At 47.6% G+C, this 24,501-nt stretch overlaps 1 protein-coding gene across 3 annotated transcripts in view; it reads left to right on the top strand.

Moving 5' to 3' along the window:
- Window positions 1-21,479, top strand: part of ANKRD11 (ankyrin repeat domain containing 11) — a 222,367-nt gene extending 200,888 nt beyond the window's left edge. The window contains exons 5-14 of one of the 3 annotated variants that reach the window (XM_074968919.1): window positions 482-578; window positions 1,170-1,340; window positions 2,583-2,786; window positions 5,316-5,458; window positions 5,937-6,084; window positions 6,921-13,639; window positions 16,903-17,001; window positions 17,115-17,258; window positions 18,543-18,635; window positions 19,970-21,479. In XM_074968919.1, coding sequence (XP_074825020.1) covers window positions 482-578; window positions 1,170-1,340; window positions 2,583-2,786; window positions 5,316-5,458; window positions 5,937-6,084; window positions 6,921-13,639; window positions 16,903-17,001; window positions 17,115-17,258; window positions 18,543-18,635; window positions 19,970-20,155 — 8,004 coding nt within the window. In that variant the 3' untranslated portion in view covers window positions 20,156-21,479. The remainder of the gene's footprint in view (window positions 1-481; window positions 579-1,169; window positions 1,341-2,582; window positions 2,787-5,315; window positions 5,459-5,936; window positions 6,085-6,920; window positions 13,640-16,902; window positions 17,002-17,114; window positions 17,259-18,542; window positions 18,636-19,969) is intronic. The other 2 variants (XM_074968918.1, XM_074968917.1) reach the window with 2 other exon arrangements.
- Window positions 21,480-24,501: the final 3,022 nt, after the last annotated feature.

Below are 24,501 nucleotides of genomic sequence, written 5' to 3'. Positions count from 1 at the left end.
TGTTGGGCGATGTGGTGAGAGGCCTGGGTTTAGCGTTGTCCCTGCACATTGTAGGTCACAAACGGACATTGGCTCGGGGCAGCACCCTCATTCCTCCCAGCAGGAATTGTCTGCAGATAGATCAGTTAGTTACTTGGAGCGAAAAACTGTTCTTAAGAGTTTCTTCCCTCCCTATCCGTTGTTTTCACAGAGGTAGGTAGGGGAAGGGACCCGGCTGAATAAGCACATAAGAATGTCCCTGAGGGGATGCAGGAACATGATGTAAATGGGAAGTCACCCAGGGAGGCTGACTGCTGTAACACTGGAAGGAGGGCATCCGCCCTGCATTGTTTTACACGCACAGCATCCTGGGGACTGACATGATATTTTGTACCGGTTCCGATGAGAAGTACAGGACCTACGGTAGCTGAAGGGGATGAGATGGCGACATTTCAGAGCTGTTACAATGTATCTTGTTAGCACTTTCTGTTGCTGCTTTTAGATGCCTCCAGTTCAGTCCATGCTGTGGTGGTGTAAGGCTGGTACGCTCCTCGAAGCACCATGGCATGAAATGGAGGTTCCTAGAAGCAAGACGGAAGGTACAGTACTGACAGTTGGCCTCCGTGTGCGTTCATTCTTCCCCCTCTTGTGCTGCGGGTGGGGGTGGGGGGAAGAGAATCTACATATTAAAAAAACAAAACAAAAAAACCAACCTGTTAGGAAACTGCTAGACTGCCAGCAAAGTGACCCGCTGCCAGCAATGCTGAGGTAAGGGGTCTCCACTCGGCGAGATTCCACTGTACCTAGGTGTGGCAGGGCTCTCCGGCAGCCAGTGAGGTGTGTGCTTCAGTGCCATGGCTTTTACCGGTTCTGAATGAGGGTGTCTGTCCACGAGCATCAGTGCTGGCAAAGGCCAGTGCTTCTAACCCAGGTTTTTTTCACCAGTGGTTTCATTATACTCGGTGAGACACTGACATGAGTTATCAGACGCAATTGTCTGGCTTCACCGTCTAAATGTAAAAGTGTAGTTGTTGCTCTACATGAACATCAGCCGTCCGAAGAAGGCAGCTGACAGGGATGGGGAAAGCTGTGAACAGCGCTCGTCTGAAAAATGAATGTGAACTTCAGCTGTGGAAATGTCCGTAGCATGAAACCTTCCCCTTCCCTTTCTGTCTCTGATTGCATCACAGAAAAGCAGGGTCCAGAACGGAAGAGGATTAAAAAGGAGCCTGCCACTAGGAAGCCTGGCTTGCTGTTTGGAATGGGGCTTTCAGGAATCAGGGCTGGTTACCCACTCTCTGAGCGCCAGCAAGTCGCCCTTCTTATGCAGATGACAGCAGAAGAATCTGCAAATAGCCCAGGTGAGAGCTGAAAGTGAGGCGTGGGTGGATGTGTCTGAGCTCATATTTAATGGGACTCCGTATGCTTCTGCTTTTTCATAAACAACCACCATGGTCACAAAATAGACACAGTTGAGCATGTGTACCAGTGGTGTCTACCTGGCACCCAGGACATGTTTTATAATGTTGGTAGCATAATTCTTCTGCCTCAAGACTACAGTATGAGAGTCTGGAAATGAATTTAAGGGATGCAAATGCTTCACTACTGCCAAATATTCCATCTTCACCTAATATCACTTCATGCGAGCTACAGCTCCCTACCCCAATTTAGGCAAATGTCCCTTTATTGCATTCTGAAATGATTATAGAACGTTGGACAGATAGGTGCAGAAGGCATTAGATGCTGTTTAGTTAGCACTAAAGATCTCAGAACTAATTTAGTTACCAGGATCATTAGCATATGTCAGAGCTCCAAGTTTTCTGCTAGGTTAATATGTTGATTGAGTAATAAGATGTTTTTGAGAGTAAAAGGGAGAGCATGATTATCTCTGGGATTCTTAAATGCTCCTCCTTATGTAAAAGAACTAGACTCTGCTAACCATGGTGTATTGTAATTTTAGACCTAATGTAGTAAGTGTTTTTAACATGGAATTAATATTTCAATATACTGTAGTATCTGTTGCCAATATGGGCTCCTGTGGGGTTTTATATGTGTTATATGATCTGTCTGTGTATCCTTCTGTCTTATATACAGAACGGTGGAGTTATCTAGGGACCTTATTTTTGTTGCTGTCATTCTTAATGTGAATCTAGTTTCAAGTCACTCTCACTTGATAGTAAGTGAATTTCAGAATATTCAGGGCTTCTCCCAAGAAGTGTGTGCACTATCCTTCCAGGCAGTTAGCCCCTCACAGGCACATGGGGAAGGTTACTTTGTCACTTCCCTTTGGAAGTAAGACTTTTGGGTATGAGGAGACCCTTTGCCCTTTCTGAAATCATAGGGTTGTCTATAATCTGTACACGGGTTACTACACCCTTCTCCAGTCTGTGCTTCAGCACAGCCTACAATTTATATCTGTATTATACATACACAGGCTTTCCTCTGTCTCCACATCTGGTTCAGAGGATCAGTTACCTCTGAGTGCCTTGCAGTCAGTGCTTCAGTGCAACTGCTGGATAAAAAGTATTGCAACAGCTCCCTCTGAGGGGCTCTGGTTTTCCTTTGAATTGCAGTTCTTCACTGTATTTCTCTTCTCCATGCAGTAGATACAACACCAAAGCATCCCTCTCAGTCTACAGTGTGTCAGAAGGGAACTCCTAACTCTGCCTCCAAAACCAAAGATAAAGTAAATAAGAGAAATGAGCGTGGAGAGACTCGGCTGCATAGAGCTGCCATCCGAGGAGATGCCCGGCGCATCAAGGAACTCATCATTGAGGGCGCAGATGTCAACGTTAAGGACTTCGCAGGTAGCAAGCCCAGCTGCAGTTCAGTGATCTCTATTAATAAGCCAGGAGCCCAAAGTGCAGTCAGTGGATTTGTATGTGCCCCGTATCTCACCTCGCCTTTAATAAATATAGGAATAGCCAGGCCACATCAGACCCAGAGTCCCTTGAGTCCAGTATCCCATCTCTAGACTGAAAGTGTCCGGTACCAGACACTATAATGGAACCCTGTAATGGCCAGTTATAGAATGACCTGTGCATAGGAAATTTTCCTAACCCCAGGCACTTATGCCTTGTGGCATGAACCATGAGCTTAGGGTGGTGCAATGGAATGGAGAGTCTCAGCATGAGGTGCTTCATTCTGGTCTGAGCAATGTCCATCCCGATGAGGATGGAGCACTGCAGACTGGAATCTGTAGTCCTAGCAAGTCTTAGATCCTAATGAAAGATGAGGGCAGGTGCAGTGATTTGCTTTGTTTTATAATCATTCAGTGTGACCCAGCAGAGCCCGTGGACAGGTGAAGTGTGGGTACTAGGGTGACCAGACAGCAAGTGTGAAAAATCGGGACTGGGGTGGATAAGAAAAAGACCCAAAAATCGGGACTGTCCCTATAAAGTCGGGACATCTGGTCACCTTAGTGAGTACCCCTGGGATTGTAGATAGAGCGGGTAACAACACCTGTAGTTAAGCTTGCCCACCACTTCCTATTATAAGATCCTGTTTTCAGTTGCTTAGTATAACTTAGTCAAATATGAACCATTTGTGCTGAAATTTTCCATGTCAGGTGTTTGCCTTAGGCTGGGTTTTGTGTTTTCTTTTGTTTTTATTTTAAGTTCAGCTGTTTTTATGAATGAGATTAAGGGAAATACATTATTTTGCACATGCTGAAAAAATTCTTGCTATCCCTGTGTAAAACTGCCCAAGTTAGGCTGCGTTATAAATCTGAAAAATCTCAGTTTGCACATGCTCAGTAGAGACTGATTAGAGTTTAGCCACTGAATTCTGAGACCATTCCATCTGTACTTGAGCATGCTCCATCCCAGGATTGTAGAGGCTGAGCAGGACTTTTCCTGCAATTGCTCCTTCAAGCTTTTGGGAGTCGACTGTGGCACCAGAACTGAGAACAGGGAGCCTGTTTCTCTTGTGCTCTCAGTATTCCCTCTGCTGGTGCCCAAGCAGAGTGGAGGAGGAACCTCTCTGACTCAAATGCAATAAACAAATTCACGGAAGCCCGTGACCTGTCCCTGACTTTTACTAAAGATAACCATGACAAAATGGTGCTGACAGTGGGGAGGGCTGAAGCTTGAGTGAGGGGGAGGGGAGTAAGAGAGCTTGAGTCCCACTGCGGAAGGGAGAGGTCCAACACTCCTCATCCCTGGCGGCTCAGAACTGTGGCAGCTGCCTGCAGCATCTGGGAGCTCTGGCCCACCACCCCAGGGCTGGAAATATCACAAGGTCTCTGAAGGTCACAGAATCAATGACATTCTTTACCTCCATGACAAAATCTTACCCTTAATCATAATTATACGCACAGGAGGGCTGAATTAAGGTTGCACGGACAACCTTAATTCTGGCATTTCCTAGCTTTTGAGTGCTTGACTTTCTGACCATAACATTCTTTTTAAGTAGTTTTTTAAATGTAGTGAGTAAATATGCTTATTCTTGAGCTCCGTATGTTTAACATCAGTGTTCGTTGTGAGTAATTTCAATCACAGATACCCCTTTTTAATAGTACAAATGGAGGGTTCTGAAAGGCTCACCAGTGTTATCAGCAGAATACCCAAGGAGTAGTACACACCTGCGGGGAAACTTCGAAACAAATTCTGCTTAGAAATCAATCTGCTGCCCATGTATGACAGAAATTTTTACATTTCTTTCCCTCATTCTTCAGAGGTTTGTTTGAGAATAGGAGCTTTTGTTTCTGCAGAGTTCATCTGCTTCCACGCTTAGTCCCTTCCGGAAGTCATGGTCCTGTTTGTGATGTCACAGTTGCTTGCTGTGGAAATGTTGCAGATAACCTGTATGCTGAGAGTTCAGCTAGGGGATACACTGTATGACCAGATGAATCCTAAACCCCCGTCCTGACTGAGTGGCAATCTTCCTCCTATCAAAGAGTTAGAGGAGAGAGGAAACAATTCAGTCTAATGAGAGCAGAGCACCATGAGGTATCAGCCGCCCTTTGAGTTCATTCACTAAACGTTCTCTGCTTTTGGAGTTCACTGAGTGGCATGAAGTTCTACAGGACAATTGGCTGTAGCACCTTGTGTTGCCAAACAGAAAAGCTGGATGGACTCAAGTACCAGATGTCAGGCTGGCAAAAAAGTTGCTTTCCAAAGCAGAGCTGCTGGTGTGTTGGGCAGGCGGCCTTGGCCACGCAGGTCCTGCTGTGCCGTGTGCTGGCTGGTTAGAAGAGCTCCGTGTCAGCAGGCAGAGCTGCAGGCAAGCTGCCATATTAGCAGCCAGCAGCATCTATTTTGGTTACTGTGACACTGTTCATAATTATCGACCGTAAAAATTAGTTGCCCACGTCATGAGTGTTTGTGTGCTTGCAGGCTGGACAGCATTGCACGAGGCATGTAACCGGGGTTACTATGATGTTGCAAAGCAGTTGCTTGCTGCCGGCGCGGAAGTCAACACAAAGGGGTTGGATGACGACACCCCGCTGCATGATGCAGCTAATAATGGGCATTTCAAGGTTGGTTCTTGCTGGATTTAGTAGCCATTTTTTAGTGATTTGTTACAAATAAATGAGTTTGATTTTCCTATGCTTTAAGTCGTATCTGTATAGGCAATTGCTATTTCATTTCATTTCACTGACTGGCATGTTGCATCTTTTCATGTGAGAATCTTTCTCCAACCCCTGTGCTATTACACGTTGTGCTAGTTTCTCCACTTTGTGTCAGAGACCTTAGAATTGTAGGGTGGAGCTTGCTACCAGAATACAGGTTTGCATTTCCCCCCATAAATCTGTCCTGCCGTTTTCTCTGTCCCTCATTTCAATCACTGTGTCCATGTCACTGGGTGACAGAGGGCAGGATGACCAGCCAGCTCTGACCTCAAACTAACCTCTTTCCTGCTTGTCTGTCTGAACAGCCCACAGAAGTGATGGGGACTGAAACAACTTCCTTCGCAATGGAACCATACTGAGATTTTGAAGTTTTTCTCATTTTTAGGTGGTAAAATTGTTGTTACATTACGGAGGGAACCCTCATCAAAGCAACAGGAAGGGAGAGACGCCTTTAAAAGTCGCTAATTCCCCCACCATGGTAAATCTACTCCTGGGAAAGACCACCTATCCCTCTAGTGAAGAGAGCTCAACAGGTGAGATGCTGACCTGTGTGGGTGTTGGGATAATGGGCTATCGCCATAGTGGCAACCTGCTACCACAAAAGCAGTTATAATAGCCCCAGAACGCCTACATGCTACTGGAATAGCCAAGTCAGTCCACAGCCAAGATGTTCAGATGCTTAGAAAACCTACCCTTTGCCCAGAGAGCTCTGCCGCTCATCCTGGAGAGTTCAGTCGTAGGAGCCTACTGCTAAAAGCATCCTACATGTTTCCACCTACCACAACTGGGGATGTAGGAGGAGAGGCCAGGCCCTCGAGTAACTGGGTCCCATATCATTTAGGGTTCAAAGACTGTCGCCAGCATTTTGACTTGCACCTGGAAGCAAGTGTAGAAATTCTCGCATACTTGTTGTGTATTCATTACAGCATATCCCCGGGAAAGCAAGGTGCTGTATTCTGCATTTGTGGAAGCTTCCAGACAGTGCTCCGCTAAATGACTGTAGTCTAGCATGGAGGTGATGAAGTTATGACTAATAGCTGCAGTGCCTGCACTGGGTGGGCAGCTTCTTAGTTAGTGATAGTTCAAGAGAGGCACTGCATGCCACTGCTCCTCCCAGAGAATCCTGGTCTACAGCCCATATGTGTGTTAGAGCTGTGCCCACTCCGAGTGCATCCTACGTAGTTTTAAAACTACTTGGGTATTCTTTCCAAAAGAATGTTAAGCTCACTCTAGGCTCAGCTAAGAAGTCTGCTGTGCTCAGTGTGTGGGGAGACTGCTAGCTTGGGATTTCAGGGGAGGCCTGAAGAATGCATATTTCTCCTGAAAACAACCTACAGGGCTAATGCTTTGTGCTGTTTTTTCCCCACAGAGAGCTCAGAGGAGGAGGACGCCCCTTCATTTGCACCTTCCAGCTCTGTCGATGGCAATAACACAGACTCTGAGTTTGAAAAAGGCTTGAAACATAAGACAAAGAGTCAAGAGCCCCCCAAAACAACAATCACACCGGTAAAGGATGAATATGAATTTGATGAAGATGATGAGCAGGACAGAGTCCCGCCCGTTGATGACAAGCATTTGCTGAAAAAGGATTACAGGAAAGAGACTAAAGCAAACAGTTTTATTTCCATACCCAAAATGGAAGTAAAAACCTATACTAAAAATAACACAATTACACCAAAGAAACCTGCCCATCGCATCCTGTCAGACACGTCGGATGAAGAGGATACCAGTGTAGCTGTGGGGACTGGCGAGAAGCTGAGACTATCGACTCACTCGATACTGCCCAGCAGCAAGACTCGAGAGCCCTCCAACACCAAGCAACAGAAGGAGAAGAATAAAGTCAAAAAGAAGCGGAAAAAGGAGACAAAGAGCAAAGAGGTTCGGTTTGGCAAAAAAAATGACAAATTTTGTTCCTCTGAATCAGAGAGTGAAAATTTGGAGAGTGAGGAGGATGATAGAGACTCTGTGCAAAGCTCTAGCTGTGTAAAGGACTCTAGGCTAGTGCTAAAGGAATCCTCCTTGTTCAACTCTCTGTCTGCCTCTTCCACCTCTTCTCATGGGAGTTTAGCTTCACAGAAACATAACCCTAATCTTACAGACCAGCACTCCAAGCACTGGAGGACAGACAATTGGAAAACCATATCTTCTCCAGCATGGTCAGATGTCAGTTCCTTATCAGACTCCACAAGGACGAGACTGACAAGTGAGTCAGACTATACGTCTGAGGATTCCAGTTTACAGTCGTTAAAGCCAGTGAGAAAGAAGCAGGAGCACAAAAAGAAAAATAACTCTCACAATACTGTCTCTGAGAAGAAGAATTCATTCCATGCCAACGTGGACGGAGCAATTCCAAAGCTGGATAAGGAGGGAAAGGTTGTTAAAAAACATAAAACAAAACATAAACACAAAAACAAAGAGAAGGGACAATGCCCAGTCAGCCAAGACATTAAAATAATCAAAACTTTTTCTTTTGAATATGAGGACTCTAAGCAAAAGCCTGACAAGGGTTTGATAGAGACTGAAAGTCCAAGTGAAAATAAATTAAAAGTGTTAAAACATGAGAGAGAACACTGTAAAAAGGAAGAAAAGCTACTGAAAAGTAAATCGGAGGAGAAGGAATGGTTGTTTAAAGATGAGACTGGAAAAGCCTCCAAAGAGGAGAAATCATTAAAAAAAGTCAAAGAGGGGAATAAAGACATCAGCAAATTTTTCAGAGAGGAGAAGTCAAGTAAAGAAAAACCCATAAAGGAGAAGTCTCCCAAAGAGGAGAAACCTAGAATACACAAGGAGGAGAGAAAGAAAAAATCAAAGGAAAAGCAGTCAAAATCTGAAAAGAAGAATGATCTGAAGGAGGAGAAAATTACTAAACTGGAGAAAGACAAAACCTTCAAAGAAGAGAGAGAAAAATGTAAAAAAGAAAAAGTTTACAAAGAAGAGCCTGGATTTGATGAGTTTAGTAATAAAAGCCAATTGCTGGAAAGCGAGGACACAAAATTCAGCCTTTCTGATGATCAGCAAGAGAGATGGTTTTCTGATTTGTCTTCTGATTCATCCTTTGATTTCAAAGGTGAGGATAGCTGGGATTCTCCAGTAACAGACTTCAGGGAGATTAAAAATGACAGCATGGCAAAACTAATCCTAGAAACAGTGAAGGAAGAAATTAAAGACAAGAAAAGGGAGAATAAAACAAGGGAAAAGAAAGAATACAATGAAAAACGCAATGAAAAGGATACATTCTTAAAAAAGAGAGAGAGAGAAAGTGTCGACAAAAACCCTGAGAAGAAAAAGGACCAAACTGAAAAGCATAAAGTCACTCCTAGTTATCTGCCTGAAAAGGACAAGAAAAGGAAAGATTCTGCAGAAAGCGTTAAAGAGAGAAAGGAAAAAGATCCAGGTGAAATCAACAAAGAGAGAAAAGATTCCTCTGATAGCTGTAAAGACCGAAAGGACATAAAAATTAAACAAGAGGAGCCCTATCGAGATGAGTTTAAAGAATATGGTTGTGAAACATTCTTCAAGGAGAAATCTGACCCTGAATTCAGTGGAAAAAATGTGGAAAGCGGGGAAAGGCACCATTCAGGGAAAGATAAGGAGAAGAAAGATGCTCCTGATAAAGAAAAGAAAGAGAAACTGAAACCAGAAAAATATAAGGAGAAATCCAAAGAAGCAGATAAAGAGAAAAATGAAAAAGCTGTTGCTGAGAAAAACCAGAAAGACAAAGAACTGGATAAAAGTTTTAAAGAGAAAAAAGATCCTAAGGAGAAATACAAGGATCTGCATAACAAAGACAAAGAAAGGAAGACTTCTTTAGACTATATCAAAGAGAAAAAAGAGAAAAACTTCTCTGGAGATAGAGAGGACTTCTCTGAGAAAAGAGATGAGAAAAAAGGAAAAGAGAAAAGCTGGTACAGCATCGCAGATATCTTCACAGATGAAAGCGAAGATGAGAAGGATGATTACAGCTTAAGCGGATTCAAAATTGGTGAGGCCGTTGGGAGTGAATTGCATCGAATGGACAGTCTACAAGAAAAAGATGATAGCATGGCTGCTGAAAAGGAACTTTATCTTGCTGACAAGCACAGAAAGTACTCTTCTGACAGGCAACATTCAGGAGAGAAACAGAAAGATAAAGAGAAGAAAAAGGACAAAGGATTAGCAGAAGGTGGGAAGGAGAAAAAAGAGAAGAGTTTCTTTGAAAAACACAAAGAGAAGAAGGATAAAGATTCTGTCGAGAAGTATAAAGATAGGAAAGACAGAACCTCAGTAGACTCCACCCAAGAAAAGAAAAACAAGCAAAAGCTCCCTGAAAAGGCCGAAAAGAAGCATGCTGCCGAGGAGAAGGTAAAAAACAAGCATAAGGAAAAGATGGATAAAGAACATTCCAAAGAAAAGAAGTCTTCAAAAGGAGGAGAGACCGAGAAGAGCCTGTTGGAAAAATTGGAGGAGGAGGCCCTCAATGAATATAGAGATGACTCCAATGATAAAATAAGTGAGATTTCTTCTGATAGCTTCACAGACAGAGGACAAGATCCAGGACTAACCAACCTCTTTGAGTCTTCTAACCTTTCTCTTATGGATGCCTCTGAGGAAAAGTATAAAGATTCTCTTCCTTTGCCCTGCTTGCAAGACAAACTCAAGGAGAAGGAGAGGCACAGGCATTCCTCATCTTCATCAAAGAAAAGTCACGAGAAAGAGAAAGCGAAGAAGGAAAAAACAGAGAAAAAAGAGAAAATGGATGACTTTAAAGACTCCAGCAACAGAAAAGATTCCAATCAATATGAAAAAGAATTCTCTGTGGATGGGGAGACTTTTGGCATTTCCTACAGCATGAAAGCAGAGGTTGAGGAAGACCTGGACAAAAACATTGACTATTTGTTTTCTGAAAAGAAAGATAAAAATGATCCTGAGAGAGAGCTCTCAAAGAAGGCAGAAAAGGAAAAGACTTATGGTTCCAGTACCATCAGCACAGTCAAAGAGAAGAAGAAGAGAGAAAAACACAAGGAAAAATGGAAGGATGAAAAGGAAAAGCATAGAGACAAACATACAGATGGATTCTTTAAACATCACAAAGATGAGACAAAATCTGTGGTTAAAGACAAGGATAGCCCTCAAGTTATCACATTCAAAGATAAGTCAAAGGAGGAGAACCTCAAATTTAGTGAAACCAAACTGAAGGAGAAACTCAAGGAAAACCAAGAGAAAGACAAAACAGAGTCTCTAAAGATCAGTAATGGAAATGATAAAATAACATTGTCCAAAGATGGTAGCAAGAAAGATAACAGGCCTAGAGAGAAGCTTCTGGGTGATGGTGATCTAATGATGACCAGCTTCGAGAGGATGCTGAGTCAAAAAGACCTGGAAATTGAGGAGCGCCACAAAAGACATAAAGAGAGAATGAAGCAAATGGAGAAGATGAGGCACAGATCTGGAGATCCCAAATTAAAAGATAAAATTAAAACCTCTGAAGAGATGCGTAAGAGGAGTCTGGATTTGACCACAAAGAAACCACTAGCACTAGATACTCAGCTAAAGGACAAAAAGCTCAAAGAACTAGGTCCACTGACTCCTATATTGTCACCAGATAATAAGCCACAGCCTGCTGTGGGGACAGATTCAAAAGACTGGATAACTGGCCCTCAGCTGAAAGAAATTTTACCTGCTTCTCCCAGGCCAGATCAGAACAGGCCGACAGGTGTTCCAGCTCCAGCTTCCGTAGTTTCTTGTCCAAGCTATGAAGAAGTGATGCAGACACCAAGAACTCCTTCGTGCAGCAATGAAGATTACACAGATTTGATGTTTGATTGTGCTGACTCTCAGCACTCTCTGCCCATATCCACAATGTCCATGAATGCATGTTCTCCATCCTTTTTTGACAGATATGCAAATGCTTCGAGTGGACTTCCCGACAATCCAAGTCAGACTCCAACAAGGACGATACCCTCCACAAACCTTTATCGTTCAGTCTCTGTTGATATAAGAAGGGTCCCTGAAGATGAGTTCAGTGCTGGAGACAAGTTTTTCAGGCAGCAAAGTGTCCCGGCAACATCAAATTATGATTCTCCAGTGCAGCATTTGATGGAGGAAAAAGTCCCTCTTCCTTCTATTCCTGCAGAAAAGTTTCAGTGTATGTCTCCAGGGTATTATTCACCTGACTATGGAATTCCATCACCTAAAGTAGAAACTTTGCATTGTGCACCTGTTGGCAATGTTGTCCAATCACCTGAAAGCATCTTTTCTGGTTTACAAGCAAAATCCTCCCCCTCGCATAGAGATGAGCTGCTTGCACCTTCTGTAGAAAGTGCTCTTCCCCCTGATCTTGGCATGCCTTTGGATACCACAGAAGAGCAGCAAGCTACTGCTTCTATTTTGCCACCAGAGTCTACCTTTTTACCACCTATTGAAGAAAACCATTTTAGTTCAGGTATTTCAGAGCAGAACAATATGGACTGGGATAACCCTCCTTCCAGAAACCCTGACCCTCCCATGCCTCCTAGTTTAATTGGTAATCCATCTGATCACCCTGTCAGCTGGTCAGTGGGATCAGAACTTCTAATGAAATCTCCGCAGAGGTTCCCTGAATCCCCTAAGCCATTCTGTTCACTGGACCCAATACATCCTGCACCCGTGCCCTTTATTTCTACAGATTCTCCATACCCGGTTTCTCCTATTTCCTATCCATTGTCAGTATCTGAACCGGGGCTTGATGAAGTAAAGGAAGATGCTGAAGAAGCAGTTCCAGGAGAAATGGCAACTGCAGAAGAGCAAGCTCCTTACATGTCCCCTACTAGATTAGACACTTTCTTCAATAACTGCAAGCCTCTTCCAGAAGAAACACCCGAGATGCCTTTAGACCCTCCTTGCATTCCAACAGAAACTCCGGCAGAGGCTGTTAACACTCTGGAAAACAGTTATTTGGAAAACAGTAGTGTTGCACCTGTAAACTCAGAAGAGCCAGTAACGTGGCCTGATCCATTCACAAACTCAGAAGATGACTTAGACCTTGGTCCCTTCTCGTTGCCGGAATTGCCGCTCCAAGCTAAAGATGTTCCAGATGCTGAAATGACTGAAGTGGCACCGATAGAAGAAAGCCCAGGAGCTGCCCCAGAAGTCATAAATACTGGGGTCATAAACGTGAGTGTGTCTGTCACAGCTTCCAGTGAGCAGGAGGAGCTTCCGCTTAATCAGCCAAGTAACTTACTACCTGTGGAACCAGAGCCACAGCTGGAGGAACAAAAGTCGGAAGTGATTGCACCAGAAGCTACCTCGGAAGCATTGAATGTACCAGAAGAGAAAAGATTAGAAGAGTCCGAGGCACAGAGTTTTCAACAGACTGCATCAGTAGAGCTTGCTCAGCCAGAGAAACAAGAGGCAGAAACAAACCATGAAGAATTGCCCTCGTCAAACTGTGCAGTGGAGAGTGGATCTCAAAGCAGCTTGGCACAAGCGAACACTGCTGAGAGTGGGGTCGCGCAAGACAGTGCTGCAGTACGAAGTGGGAGCCAAGTCTCTTCCATCCAGACAGACACACCCCAAGGCACTACTCCAGTAGAAACCATAGAGCCAGTACAAAAACCAGTAGCAGAAGTTTCCAAACCACCCAAAATAGAAGAAATCCCGCAACGAATTACCAGGAACAGGGCTCAAATGCTGGCCAATCAAAATAAACAGAACACTGCACCTTCTGAGAAAGAGTTTCCTCCAGTTTCTGCGCCTTCCACGCGTGCAAAAGGGCGAGTGACGGAGGAAGACGATGCTCAAGCCCAACATCCACGTAAACGCAGGTTCCAGCGTTCCAGCCAGCAGCTACAGCAGCAGATTAACACGTCCACCCAGCAGACAAGAGAGATGATACAGCAAACACTGGCAGCGATTGTAGATGCCATAAAACTGGACGACATTGAGCCCTATCACAGTGACAGATCAAACCCATACTTTGAGTATCTTCAGATCAGGAAAAAGATAGAAGAGAAGCGGAAAATCCTGTGCTACATCACTCCCCAAGCTCCCCAGTGTTACGCCGAATATGTCACCTACACAGGGTCCTACCTGCTGGATGGCAAGCCGCTAAGCAAGCTTCACATTCCAGTGGTGAGTTACCCTCACTATTTCTTCTCCTGGCTCCATTCTCTTTATGGAATAATAAAACTGAAATGCTACAGATATAGTCAAGTCTGGGTATCCTCCAACATAGTCAAAGCACGGTTCTGTTTTATAGTCAAGATGGGACCCCAGCTGTGTACCCGGCTTTAGAATGCTTTTGGAACACACTTAAGATTACAGAACTGAGCCTTGCTCTAGGGACAACTGTATTATAAATGGGTTTTTCTGTATTTGTATAGACAAGACTTTTAAACGGTGCTTAGGAACTCAAGATTTGGAACCTTAGACTGTGTTCATGTGAAGCCAATGGATTTGAAAGCCAGAAAGCAAAACTGCTTTTCTAAGCAGTATACTAATTAGGTATGGCAACTATAAGAGCATAAGCAGGAGCAGGGCCGCCCCTGCGAGTGGGCAGCCTGACAAAGGGGGCGCCCCGCGCAGGGTTTGCCTGATTCCTACCTGACCTGCTGAGAGCCAGCTGGACTGGCGGAACAGCAGCATCTGGAGGAGGAGCCGGGGGGGGACCTGAGCTGCAGGGGGGCAGTTGGACGAAAAGCCGAGCCAGGTGACTTCTCCAGAGCAGGGGTGCCCCTCCTACCCCCTGCTCCACTGCCTTGTGCAGCTGCTGCTGCTCCTGTTTTCTCCCCATGCTGTTTCTCCCTGGAGCCCCTGGCCACTCCAGACTGGGAGCGTCCTCCTGTCTGCCGTGCGGGGAGGACTGATATCAGGGTCTTCTCTCCCCCTGCCTGTCTACCCAGTCTCCCCTGAGCTGGGGTGACGGGACAGGGGGAATCTCTGTGCTGCTGCCTCTCTGGGTCCAGCAACAGCTGCTTGTGTGTGAATAAGCCTGCAGATGCCTGACCCTGAGTGCTTTCTTAAAGAGAGAGTGCTCTCAACACTCACTCAAACACACACACACACACACACCCCCCCGGGCTTCCTACATCCAGGTCACTTCCCCGGCTGGGCTGAGGCATCGGCAGCTGCTGCTCTCCTGCCCTCTCCTTACGCAGCCCAGGTGGGGAAAGTGACCTGGATGCAGGGAGCCCTGGTGTTGCTCCTCGCTCCCCACACACACACAGCACAGGGCAAAGGAGCAGCAGGCCAGTGGGGGAGCAAACAGCAATGCCAGCTGCTCCGACACTGCATCCAGGTCAGTTTTCCCATGTGGGTGCAGGAAGAGGATGTAGAGGTTAGGGGCACAGGAGGGGCAGGGGTTGGGGTGAAGATGACACAGTGGAGGAGTTGGGGCGCAGGAGGGAGGTGCAGGGAGTAGGAGTGAAGGGCGTTCAGGGATTAGGGGCAGGGGTTGGGGGGCAGGCGTTGGGGCACTGGAGAGGGTAGGGGTTGGGATGAAGAGGGCACAGTGCAGGGGTTGGGGTGCAGGGGTTGGTTTGAAGAGGGCACAGGGAAGGGGTTGGGGCACAGGAGGGGAATGCAAGGGTTGGGGTGAAGAGGGCACAGTGCAGGGGTTAGGGGCGCAGGAGGGAGGTGCAGGGGTAGAGGTGAAGGGGGGTGAAGGGATTAGGGGCGCAGGAGGCACAGTGTAGGGGTGAGGGGAGGGTGGGGAGCCCATCGGGGCCAGTGGCACCAAAACGTAAGTTTGCCCAGAGTGCCATTTTCCCAAAGGCCGGCCCTAAGCAGAAGATAGCTACTCTTAACTTCTGCCTTTTAAGGCTCTGATGTGCGACTGGCCGGTAGTGCTGACCCCATGGCAATGGGACCAGCTATTTCTCTGACAGCTCCACTGATGGAGTTTGCCAGTGCAAATGCACCAATAGACTAACCCCTTCAGTCAGGAAATATTGGCTCCCAGCCTCCAGGGGAGGTCGTTCTGGATTTGACTAACGTGGAATTCCATGTCCTGCTGCGGTTAATGGAGAATTCCACAGTTGGTGGAACCTTCCTTCTTTTCTACCCGGAGCAATGCTGGATTCTGTACAAGTGCAAGCGCTGGGAGGCTTTCGCTTCGTTAGAATAAGTTTTATTGAAAGAAAATACTACACTCGGCTTCCCTTTGGGGAGTTTCAGAGTAACAGCCGTGTTAGTCTGTATTCGCAAAAAGAAAAGGAGGACTTGTGGCACCTTAGAGCTCTAAGGTGCCACGAGTCCTCCTTCCCTTTGGGGAGTGTAAACGTTTCCCTCCCTGAAACGCTGCAGTCCGAGGCTGTCGCTGGGAAAGCGTCCTACATTCTGACCATTTGAAAGCTGTGTTCTAGTAGAAAATGAACTGGCAGGAGACGTCTGGCAGTGCTCTACCTGCGTCATGGAAAATGCAGTTCTCGCCTCCAGCATATTCCATGATGAAAGTGAGGAATGAGAACCAAGGGTCTGCTCCTGCAATGAACTGCCTGCACCTGCCTGGTGCCCCGTTGAAATCAATGGGGCTCAGCACAAAAGTTTGTCGGAATCCATCTTATTGCAGGATCAGGGCCTGAATTGATGCACGTCTTATCTGCTGTGAAATCATGAGCATTATAGGTGACGAGCACATCTGTTTGTCCCAAAGAACAGCAGCCACCTAGCTCTCTACTCTGCAAGGCATGCTGTTCTGTGTGTGTGATTGGGCCCACAGTGTGAACAGGAAAACACTCTAGGATTGTAGCCGGAACTCTGCGCTACATCGGTGTTGTCCCATGCACACTGCAAACCCAAAGTTGTGTTGGAATATGGACACGCCTCAGTGTGTGCTGCCCACCATGAGCAGGGACTCTGCTGCCCCGACATGCTTCACATGTTGTCATGCCGTTGGTTCATCAGATGACCTTAAAGCGCTTCACAAAGTGTCTTTGTGAGCCCTGAAAGGGTGGGTAGGTTAAAGCATGTGGTGATAGAAGCCCCAGCCATAAGAGCCATGCTCACCTCTGAATACAGAACCTCTTACCCTGTTTTGCATTCCCACACACTGCCTGGTCACGGCTAGCCTTAGGGGATGGTCCTTTGCCTCCCACCTGCATGAGAAGGCTTCCTCCACTAGTACGGTGGATGGTGTGAGCGCCGTCTCCCTGGCAACTGAATGATTTGGCAACACATCATCAGCCTGAGGGCAATAATTGTATAGTTGCACCCAAACCCCGGGCCTGTGTGTAGCAGCTGAGAGCACTGGCCCCACGCCTAAAGGGACAGCAAGCTCCAGAGCAATTTCAAAGGGTGAGCAGCAACAGCATTAGGAACACAGCTCTGTGCTGCTCAGAGTGAATCCAGCCTGTGTCACCATTTGTAACGGTTTGTGCCTCTCTGTGTGTCTGTAGATTGCACCCCCTCCATCGCTCGCGGAACCCCTGAAGGAACTCTTCAAGCAGCAGGAAGCAGTGAGGGGGAAGCTGCGACTCCAGCACAGCATAGAGCGGGTAACGGAGAGCCGTTGGGGGATTCCTTCTGGGGCGAATGGTGCTTCACTTCCTTCTCTGGAGAAATGAAGGGCACTCGTCACTCACTGGGTTACTTTCTCCTCTCTCCTCAGGAGAAGCTGATTGTTTCATGCGAACAGGAGATCTTAAGAGTTCACTGTCGGGCAGCGAGAACCATTGCTAACCAGGCAGTGCCCTTCAGTGCATGCACCATGCTGCTGGACTCCGAGGTCTATAACATGCCTCTAGAAAATCAGGTCAGTGGCCATCTTACCAGTGGTTAAATTGGCCTCGAAGGTCCGTTTGTGCAGCTGCCCACGTGTGCGTCTCAGAGTGATGGGTGTAGGGAGGCCTTAATGTGCTTCCCACCCAGGTACCTACAACTCCCTTCCCTTCGCACTGCTACGATGTGGGAGATCTCGCAGCACGTGCTGCTGTTGACTAGTCTGACTCGTTTGCCAGAGGGTCCAAGTCACAAGTTCAGCTGCCCAGTGTGTGCGTGGGGGCAAAGAAATGTGTCTGTGAATGACATCCAGGAGCCGGCCTATTTAAAGGTAGCAAAGGCCCCTGATCTGTCTGCAGGCTGCAAAGCCCCCTCTGCCTCTCCTTGTGAGCAGAACCATCTGCACGTGTGAAAGGTTTATTTCGGTACATTCCATGCAGCTGTTCCACAATCCCCAGCTGTGTTGCACAGAGAACAGAAATCTATGAGATGACTTTCTTAGAGAAGACTGGCCTTGAAAAGCAAAACTGCGCGGCGCAGCCCACAGAGATGGGCTTTTCCCCTTTGATTCCACGTAGTGTGGCGCTGGCGAAAGCTGAGAAGAACTAGCACAGAAAATGAGTCAGACTTCAGCAGTCAGTATTATTGTTCAGCTTCATAAGAATTTAAAATTAGCTGAAGTGGGGCAGAGCGATTACATTAGCACCTCCTGCTGGCCAGAAGCTTTGTAGCTGCACCACTAACCTGCCAGAAAGCTGTCATCTCTGTAGAAAGCACCCTGCTGCATTGCAGAAGCTGAGGCCTGTGCTGCAGACAGTATAGTGGGATTCATTAGTGATCCAGCGTATTGATCCATGCATCTGATTTACCTCTCAGCGTTTCCCAGGATAAAAAGAAAAAAACATTATGGAAATCTCCATGTAGAAGACATTATGATCTGGGGCACAAGTTCAAGGACTCGGTGAGCTGCAGGTGTTCCGTTCGCAAAGGAAGAACTGAATGAGTTTAGTATGAACAGATTCTCAGCTCCAGCTCCATGTGGGGAAGGCAAGGAAGGGGCTTGTGTGCATAGCATCCACCACTCAGGCTGAAACCTCTAGCAACGTGCTGTGAAAGCAGCACAGAGCTGCATAGCCCATGATTCCTCCCTGCTGGTGCACTTCTGACTACTTCAGACCCACCACTCTTCTTTCTTCCAGGAGTGTGGTGGGTTTGTGTGTGTGGTGGGGAGTGGAGGGGTTTGCACCTGTCTGATAGGGTATTTATTTTATTGATACGTTTTAACGTGTAATTCCCCTTTGTGCTGTTCCCTGTGCAGGGAGATGAAAACAAATCAGTCAGAGATCGTTTCAATGCTCGCCAGTTTATTTCCTGGTTACAAGATGTGGATGACAAATATGATCGAATGAAGGTGAGAGCTGCGTGACCCTGCTGTTCCTTGGGGATTCCAGTGCACGGGGTGTGCAGCATTTCCAGGAGTCAGTAGCGGATGTTGCTGATCTGTAACCTGCTTGGGATATTTTGTTTGGCATTTTAAATGTGAAATAGGGGGAGGGTTCCAGTCTCTCCTGTGACAGTGGTTGCTGCTCCAGTCAGTCAGTGCAATTCCTACAGTGAGCCAGAGGCAGGCTGTCCCAGAGCAAAGGCCCTAAACCCTGCTCTCCTGCGTGGCAGTGTAAGTCATTGCTGCTGGGCACCTGGCTGTGCCTGGCTTCAGGGTTTGGCAAGCGGGATTTGTGGTTTCCAAAAATCTCTGATAAGGGCAAGGAGCCCCAGGGAGAAAGCTTTGTGAGCAGTTCTAAATGCCATACCTTGACAGCATCCATCTGTGCACTACACTTACAAGTTCCCGTGCCATGCAGAGAGCAATCCCTGCTGTGAGCTAGGGAAGGACAGGCCATCTCTGCTGTTCTGCAGATGGGGAAAATGAGGCTGACTGAACCTGCCCACGATCACACAGTGAGGCTGTGGCAGAATTCCTGACTCAGCCCTGTGCTCGTTCCTTCAGGCCACACGGTTTCCTCTTTTCCATGCTGTTTGGTCTGCCAAGCAATGGCCAACTGCTGCATGCTGACTGTCTGTCTGTTTGGAAGTCCCTCAGATAGACTTTCTGTCTAAGGTACTTCCATGGCCCCCGCACAATCTGTAACATATTCATCCTCACAACACGGCTTGCTGCAGAGCAATGCTCTTGCCCCATTTCACAGACAGGAACTGAGGCACAGAGACAGAGCAGGGACTTAAGCCCAGGTCCCAGGCTAGTGCCCTAACCAGTGAGCCACCCCTTCCTCTCTTCCTTCCTTCATCTTTCACAGAGAGGTGGAGACTGCAGGTCCCAGTGTGCGGTGTTGCACATTGGTTGGGCCTGTGTTATCATGTACAAACCGAACTGCAGCACTCCATGGGCTGTGTTCAACCAGCACTTCACCCTGGCTACCTCCAGGGGTAAAAACGGTTCTAATCTGGCCTGTTGTTCTGAGGTTTTATAGCACCTCTGGAGGAGTGGGGCCTTCTCAAAATCCTGTTGGACAGACTGTTTTTCAAGCGTATATTTCCTTCCGACAAGGGCACCCAGTGTCTGCTGTGGAACCTGTCCCTGGCTGGGAATGTCTGTCCAACATGATAGCCGCAGACTCCATTGCCTTGCTGCCAGAGTGCAGTTGTTCAGTGTACTCAAGTGATTGTCGTCTTCTCTCTTCTCTCCTATGAACCCCCGTCTCTGCTGGGCGTTGGGCTCTGGTGCAGACATGCCTGCTAATGCGACAGCAGCATGAAGCCGCTGCCTTGAATGCGGTGCAGCGAATGGAGTGGCAGCTGAAGGTTCAGGAGCTGGATCCAGCTGGGCATAAATCCCTCTGCGTGAACGAGGTTCCCTCGTTCTACGTGCCGATGGTTGATGTCAACGATGACTTTGTGCTCTTGCCGGCATGACAATACAAAACCAGGAGACATTCTCCCTGAAAACTGGCAAGGGCGGGAGCCCTCCGAGGACAGATGCTCGAGCTCACATTCATCCTTACCACTTGCTGATGAGTCCCTGGTCAGAGGAGGAGGAAGCATCTATCGGCAGAAAACAAAACAGTAAGAAAAATAATTGCACTTTCTTCACGACGTCTCCCTCACTTCTGGACTGATCAGAGCTACGCCAGGCAGCGGGAGTGGGGGAACGCATCTCCTGTCAAACCGGTTGCTGCAGCAGAGGGCAGCCAGCCTGTACACAGCAGTGAGCGTCTGAACGGACAAGGGGGAGAGAGACTGACGGAGGCAGGGAGGAGAAAAGGTTCAAGAACACGTGTGTTGCAGAAGCTGCTGAGCAGGGCCAGCAACCATGCAGTTCATGTACTTGTGAACATGGCGATTTCAAGCTCTTTGTTTTCCATTTGTCCGCAGATCTCCTCTTGGAGAAGCTGCAGAGGAGACGGTGGGTTTTTTATAGTTCTCGTTCCATCCTGGTTACGTCACAAATTAAAAGCAAAACTAAAAGGAAGCATCCAGCTTTCCCAGCTGCGATTCCGGAGGTGCAAACAGCTGCGGCTCCCGACCCCGGACGCCTTCCGAGTCGTCATAAAGTAGCTGCTCGTCACCACGTTTGGATGAGTGAGGAGGCAGTTGACACGTTATGCGCACGTGACTAGTACGGTGAGTGTCTACCGCGAAAATGGTGACGGAGAGCCAGGACTTTGCCGATCATGTTTTTAATGGAGTAAAATCCATGTGGTTTATATATATTTTTTTCCTTTAATCTTGGGCATTTCGTTTCTCTTTCTGAGAACATAACTTGAAAACACTACAGAGCCAATACTCATATAAAGAAAATTGTATCCCATAAATGCTGTACAGTTTTTATATACATTAACAATGTACTTTTGCTGCCTTCTAGATAATTTATTTTGCAACACATTACTGCACAGTTGTAAATAACTTATGTACTGTAACATCACTTTCAGTTATGTGTAAAGAAATAAATAAATTAATTGAAATTATCTTTGTATGTATAGTTCACCCTAGGCAGCACTTTCCCTCTCAAGGAAAAAAATAAGGGCCAAAATGGTGTGCAGTGTGCAGTATTTCAAACCTGTCTTCTGAGATTCAGGCCTTGCAAACTAACTCAGTCTGCAGTCCCTGTTGTGGCGATCTCCAAGCGCTGACCTCTTCTTTTAACACAGTCTAGTTTTTTCCTTTTCCCCCTGCCCTTTTGAGTTTAGTGGAGTAGTGAAACCACCTGCACAGATTCGGAAGCTGTGCGTCAGATTTAGCGAGGAATGTTTGGGGGGTGGGGACAGGGGAGGAAGAAGGGGGAATCCCACCCTGACACATGCTAGCTTGGGCCTAGAGGAATTCAGAGGATGTTACTTGCACGTTTGGGCCGAGACACCGACAATTTACCGCATTTCCACAGCCTGAGCTGCGGTACTCTGGGGAGCCAGCGACTCGGAGCCGCGTGGCCTCGGGAGGGCGAGGCCGCCTGGCAGCCGGGCGGAACTTGTAGCCATTTCTTCATTGTGACCAGCCATTCTAGTGCGCTACGAGTATTGAGTTCTGGATAAAGAAGCCAGTTGCTCTGTGAGTCACGTGTGGAAATAAAGCACCACAGCTGGGAAAGTGACTGTGAGGGTGAGCTGGGGCCGAAAGATGCTCTGGGGCCGCTGCAAGGCTGCAGCCATTGGGCATCCAGCATCGCTTTGCTTGTGGGATCCTTTCTGCCTCGCTTTTCCGGGTGTGGTGGATACCCTGCCAGGTGTCTGAGGCGTTAATAAGCGTGCTGGGACCTAGCTGTGATTTTTATCCCGTTCCATCGGCCCAGCACTGCCCCGGTGGCCCAATGTCCAGGGGCACCGTGTGGCTCTGTTAGTGCTTGCTCCAAGGCTTCAGTTAGATGTGGTCAGCAGGGGATGTGCTGTGCAGGGCGATGCACACGTCTTCCTTGAGCATTTTCTTGTAGTGTTGGCAGGCAGGGCTTCAGGTCGCTTCTGAGAGAGAGACGGGTTTGGCCATTAGTCATGTGTCAGTCGAAATGAGCTTCTGTGCTGGGTTACTCAGGACTAAAGTGTGCTTGATGCAGACTAGCTGATCAGGTTGGGAAAGTGTCTAATTAGAGAGAAGGGACACACCCCTACATCACAGGCTGTCTGGAGGCCACCTTCACCACGTCACTGGGAGTGCAGATTCCAGCCCCATCCTGTTCTGTGAGCTTCTTCCTGGTGTTTTGAACATTGCACCCTCGCAGAAGCCAGCTGTCTATCTCTGGTTTTAAGAGAGCAAAAGCTCTTTGTTGAGGAGCCAGAACCCGGCAGGAGGCGTTACTCAGTTGTGTGCTTAAAACCTCCTTTGGTACCACTCAGCCAGCCACAGCAAGGAGGGGTTTGCTCAGAATTAAGCCTTTGGGGGGGGGGCAGTTTCTAGTTGTATATTTAAGGAAAGTTTGTCTTCTGGCTCCAGCTCAGCTGGGGTGCACACTGCATTGATTTTTCTAAATTATCTGGTTTGGAGCTCTGGATTTGAACAGCCCCGGTCAGGAGGGTGCTAAGTGAAATTGTAACTTCAGCTGGGATGCTGGGTGTTTCTGCTGCTGTATTGCTGGGTGATGGCACCATGGCTGGTTCCAGAGAGGATTGTATTTGTTGAGTGTGTGGCTGTCAGTGGAGTAATAGTGGAGTCCGTACTTAATGCAGCTGGCAATGTTTGTACCCAAGCACAGACGTTCAGGACGTGGCTGGAGGCAGATGCAAAATGCCTCTTCTGTGCCCTCTGGTCCTCGCTTACACCGATGGGCCAGCTCACTCCATACTGTCTGGGCATGTAGGTCAGCCAGCCAGCCCTGCTCCCTTTGCAATCGCAACAAGTGGACTCTTTCTGTCTGCAGTGTGAAAGTGACCCATGCAGGATCCTGCTAAAACACACTGGCTCAAATAATTCTGCGTGAAATGAACAGGAAACATGGGCACTAGCTCAGCGGGGAGTGGTGTCAAAATATAGGTACCCTGAGTGTGCTGTATCTTGTGCCCTGACGGGCTGGAGGGGGATGCATGGACTGACACACCTGGGGGCCTGTCACTTGGTTACTTTGAGGCTGTTTTTAAACATTGCCAGGTGCATGTGCTAGGTAAAGTCCAATTCAGACACCATTTAAATTCCTGTTCAGCTCCCCTCCTCTCCTGGTGCTTGAGCTGCTGTGGGAGCAGGGGAGGCTTGAGGGGAGGAGCTCTGACTAATTCAGTGTGAGGGTTGCCTACAGCCTTGCTGCTCTGTTCCCCTGTCCCCTTTCCCCGTACTGTGTGTTTTGGAGTGAGCAGCCTAGATGGCAAAGCTCTGGAGTCTGAAGCCAAGGCTCTCCCAGGGCTTTGGGATCTGGGCTGCCCACCCAGATAACACAGCAGGGTAGGGCCGAGAGCAGCAGGAGGGCTGGAGCAGGGGGAAGTCCGGAGTGGAATCAGTCTCGCATTTAGCTAGTGGAGAAACCAAAGCCCTGCTTGATCCCAGTGGAGGAGGAGTAGCAGTTCTGGCACCTAGGGAGTCAGAGAAGCTGCCAAATTGGGCATTTCCCTTTGCTCAGCACTCTACGTTCAAATTCTCACTCTGTCGCCCACTGGCTTTTTAAACAGCTGCTGTTATGGAGTGACCTGATTACTTGAGCTGGGAACCAGACAGTCTTGCAGCCTGCCGGATCACCGCTTTCCTCCAGGCTGCTTCAGAAAAGCCAATTGAAGCACATTCCTGTAAGGTGATTTTCCCCACTAACTTATTGAATTAGTACCCTTGGCCTATTGGGGCTGGGATTCCAAATCACGGCATCACATCACAAGCTGGGATTGTTTTGGAGAGTTGGAAAGAATTACGGGGCCAGATTCTTGGCTGGTGTAACCGCACTGGTTTCACTAGGCTTACCCCCAGTGAATGAGGTTTATTGCATGCAAAGCTACTGAGGCGAGTGATCTGTCACAGTAACTAGTTTCTTCTAACTACATTGTGTTAGTGACTTAAGAAATAAAATCCCTAGCTCCCTTCCTAAGGCTGTACGGTGAAACGGACAGGCTGTCCCTGGCCGTGTACAGCGCTGGTGCTCAGCTCCATCTCGCCATGCTGCTGTGGTGTGTCCACGGGAGTTTTCTCTATGCCTGTGCTGTGCACAAACCTGTCTGGGGGTATTCCCTGTGTCCTGGGCTGAGTGACTGGTACAATGCAGGAGGAGGCTGCTCTGTGCTGTGGAATGTATCGATGGCCTACAGAGGGTCAGGATTTGTAGCACCCCTGGATGTATTCAGAATGTTTTTTTTATT

Source organism: Natator depressus, chromosome 12 (genome assembly GCF_965152275.1).
Source record: "Natator depressus isolate rNatDep1 chromosome 12, rNatDep2.hap1, whole genome shotgun sequence".
Classification (NCBI taxonomy): Eukaryota; Metazoa; Chordata; order Testudines; family Cheloniidae; genus Natator; species Natator depressus.
Note: the sequence above shows the minus strand (reverse complement) of the source record. Positions and strands in the feature narration are given on the sequence as shown.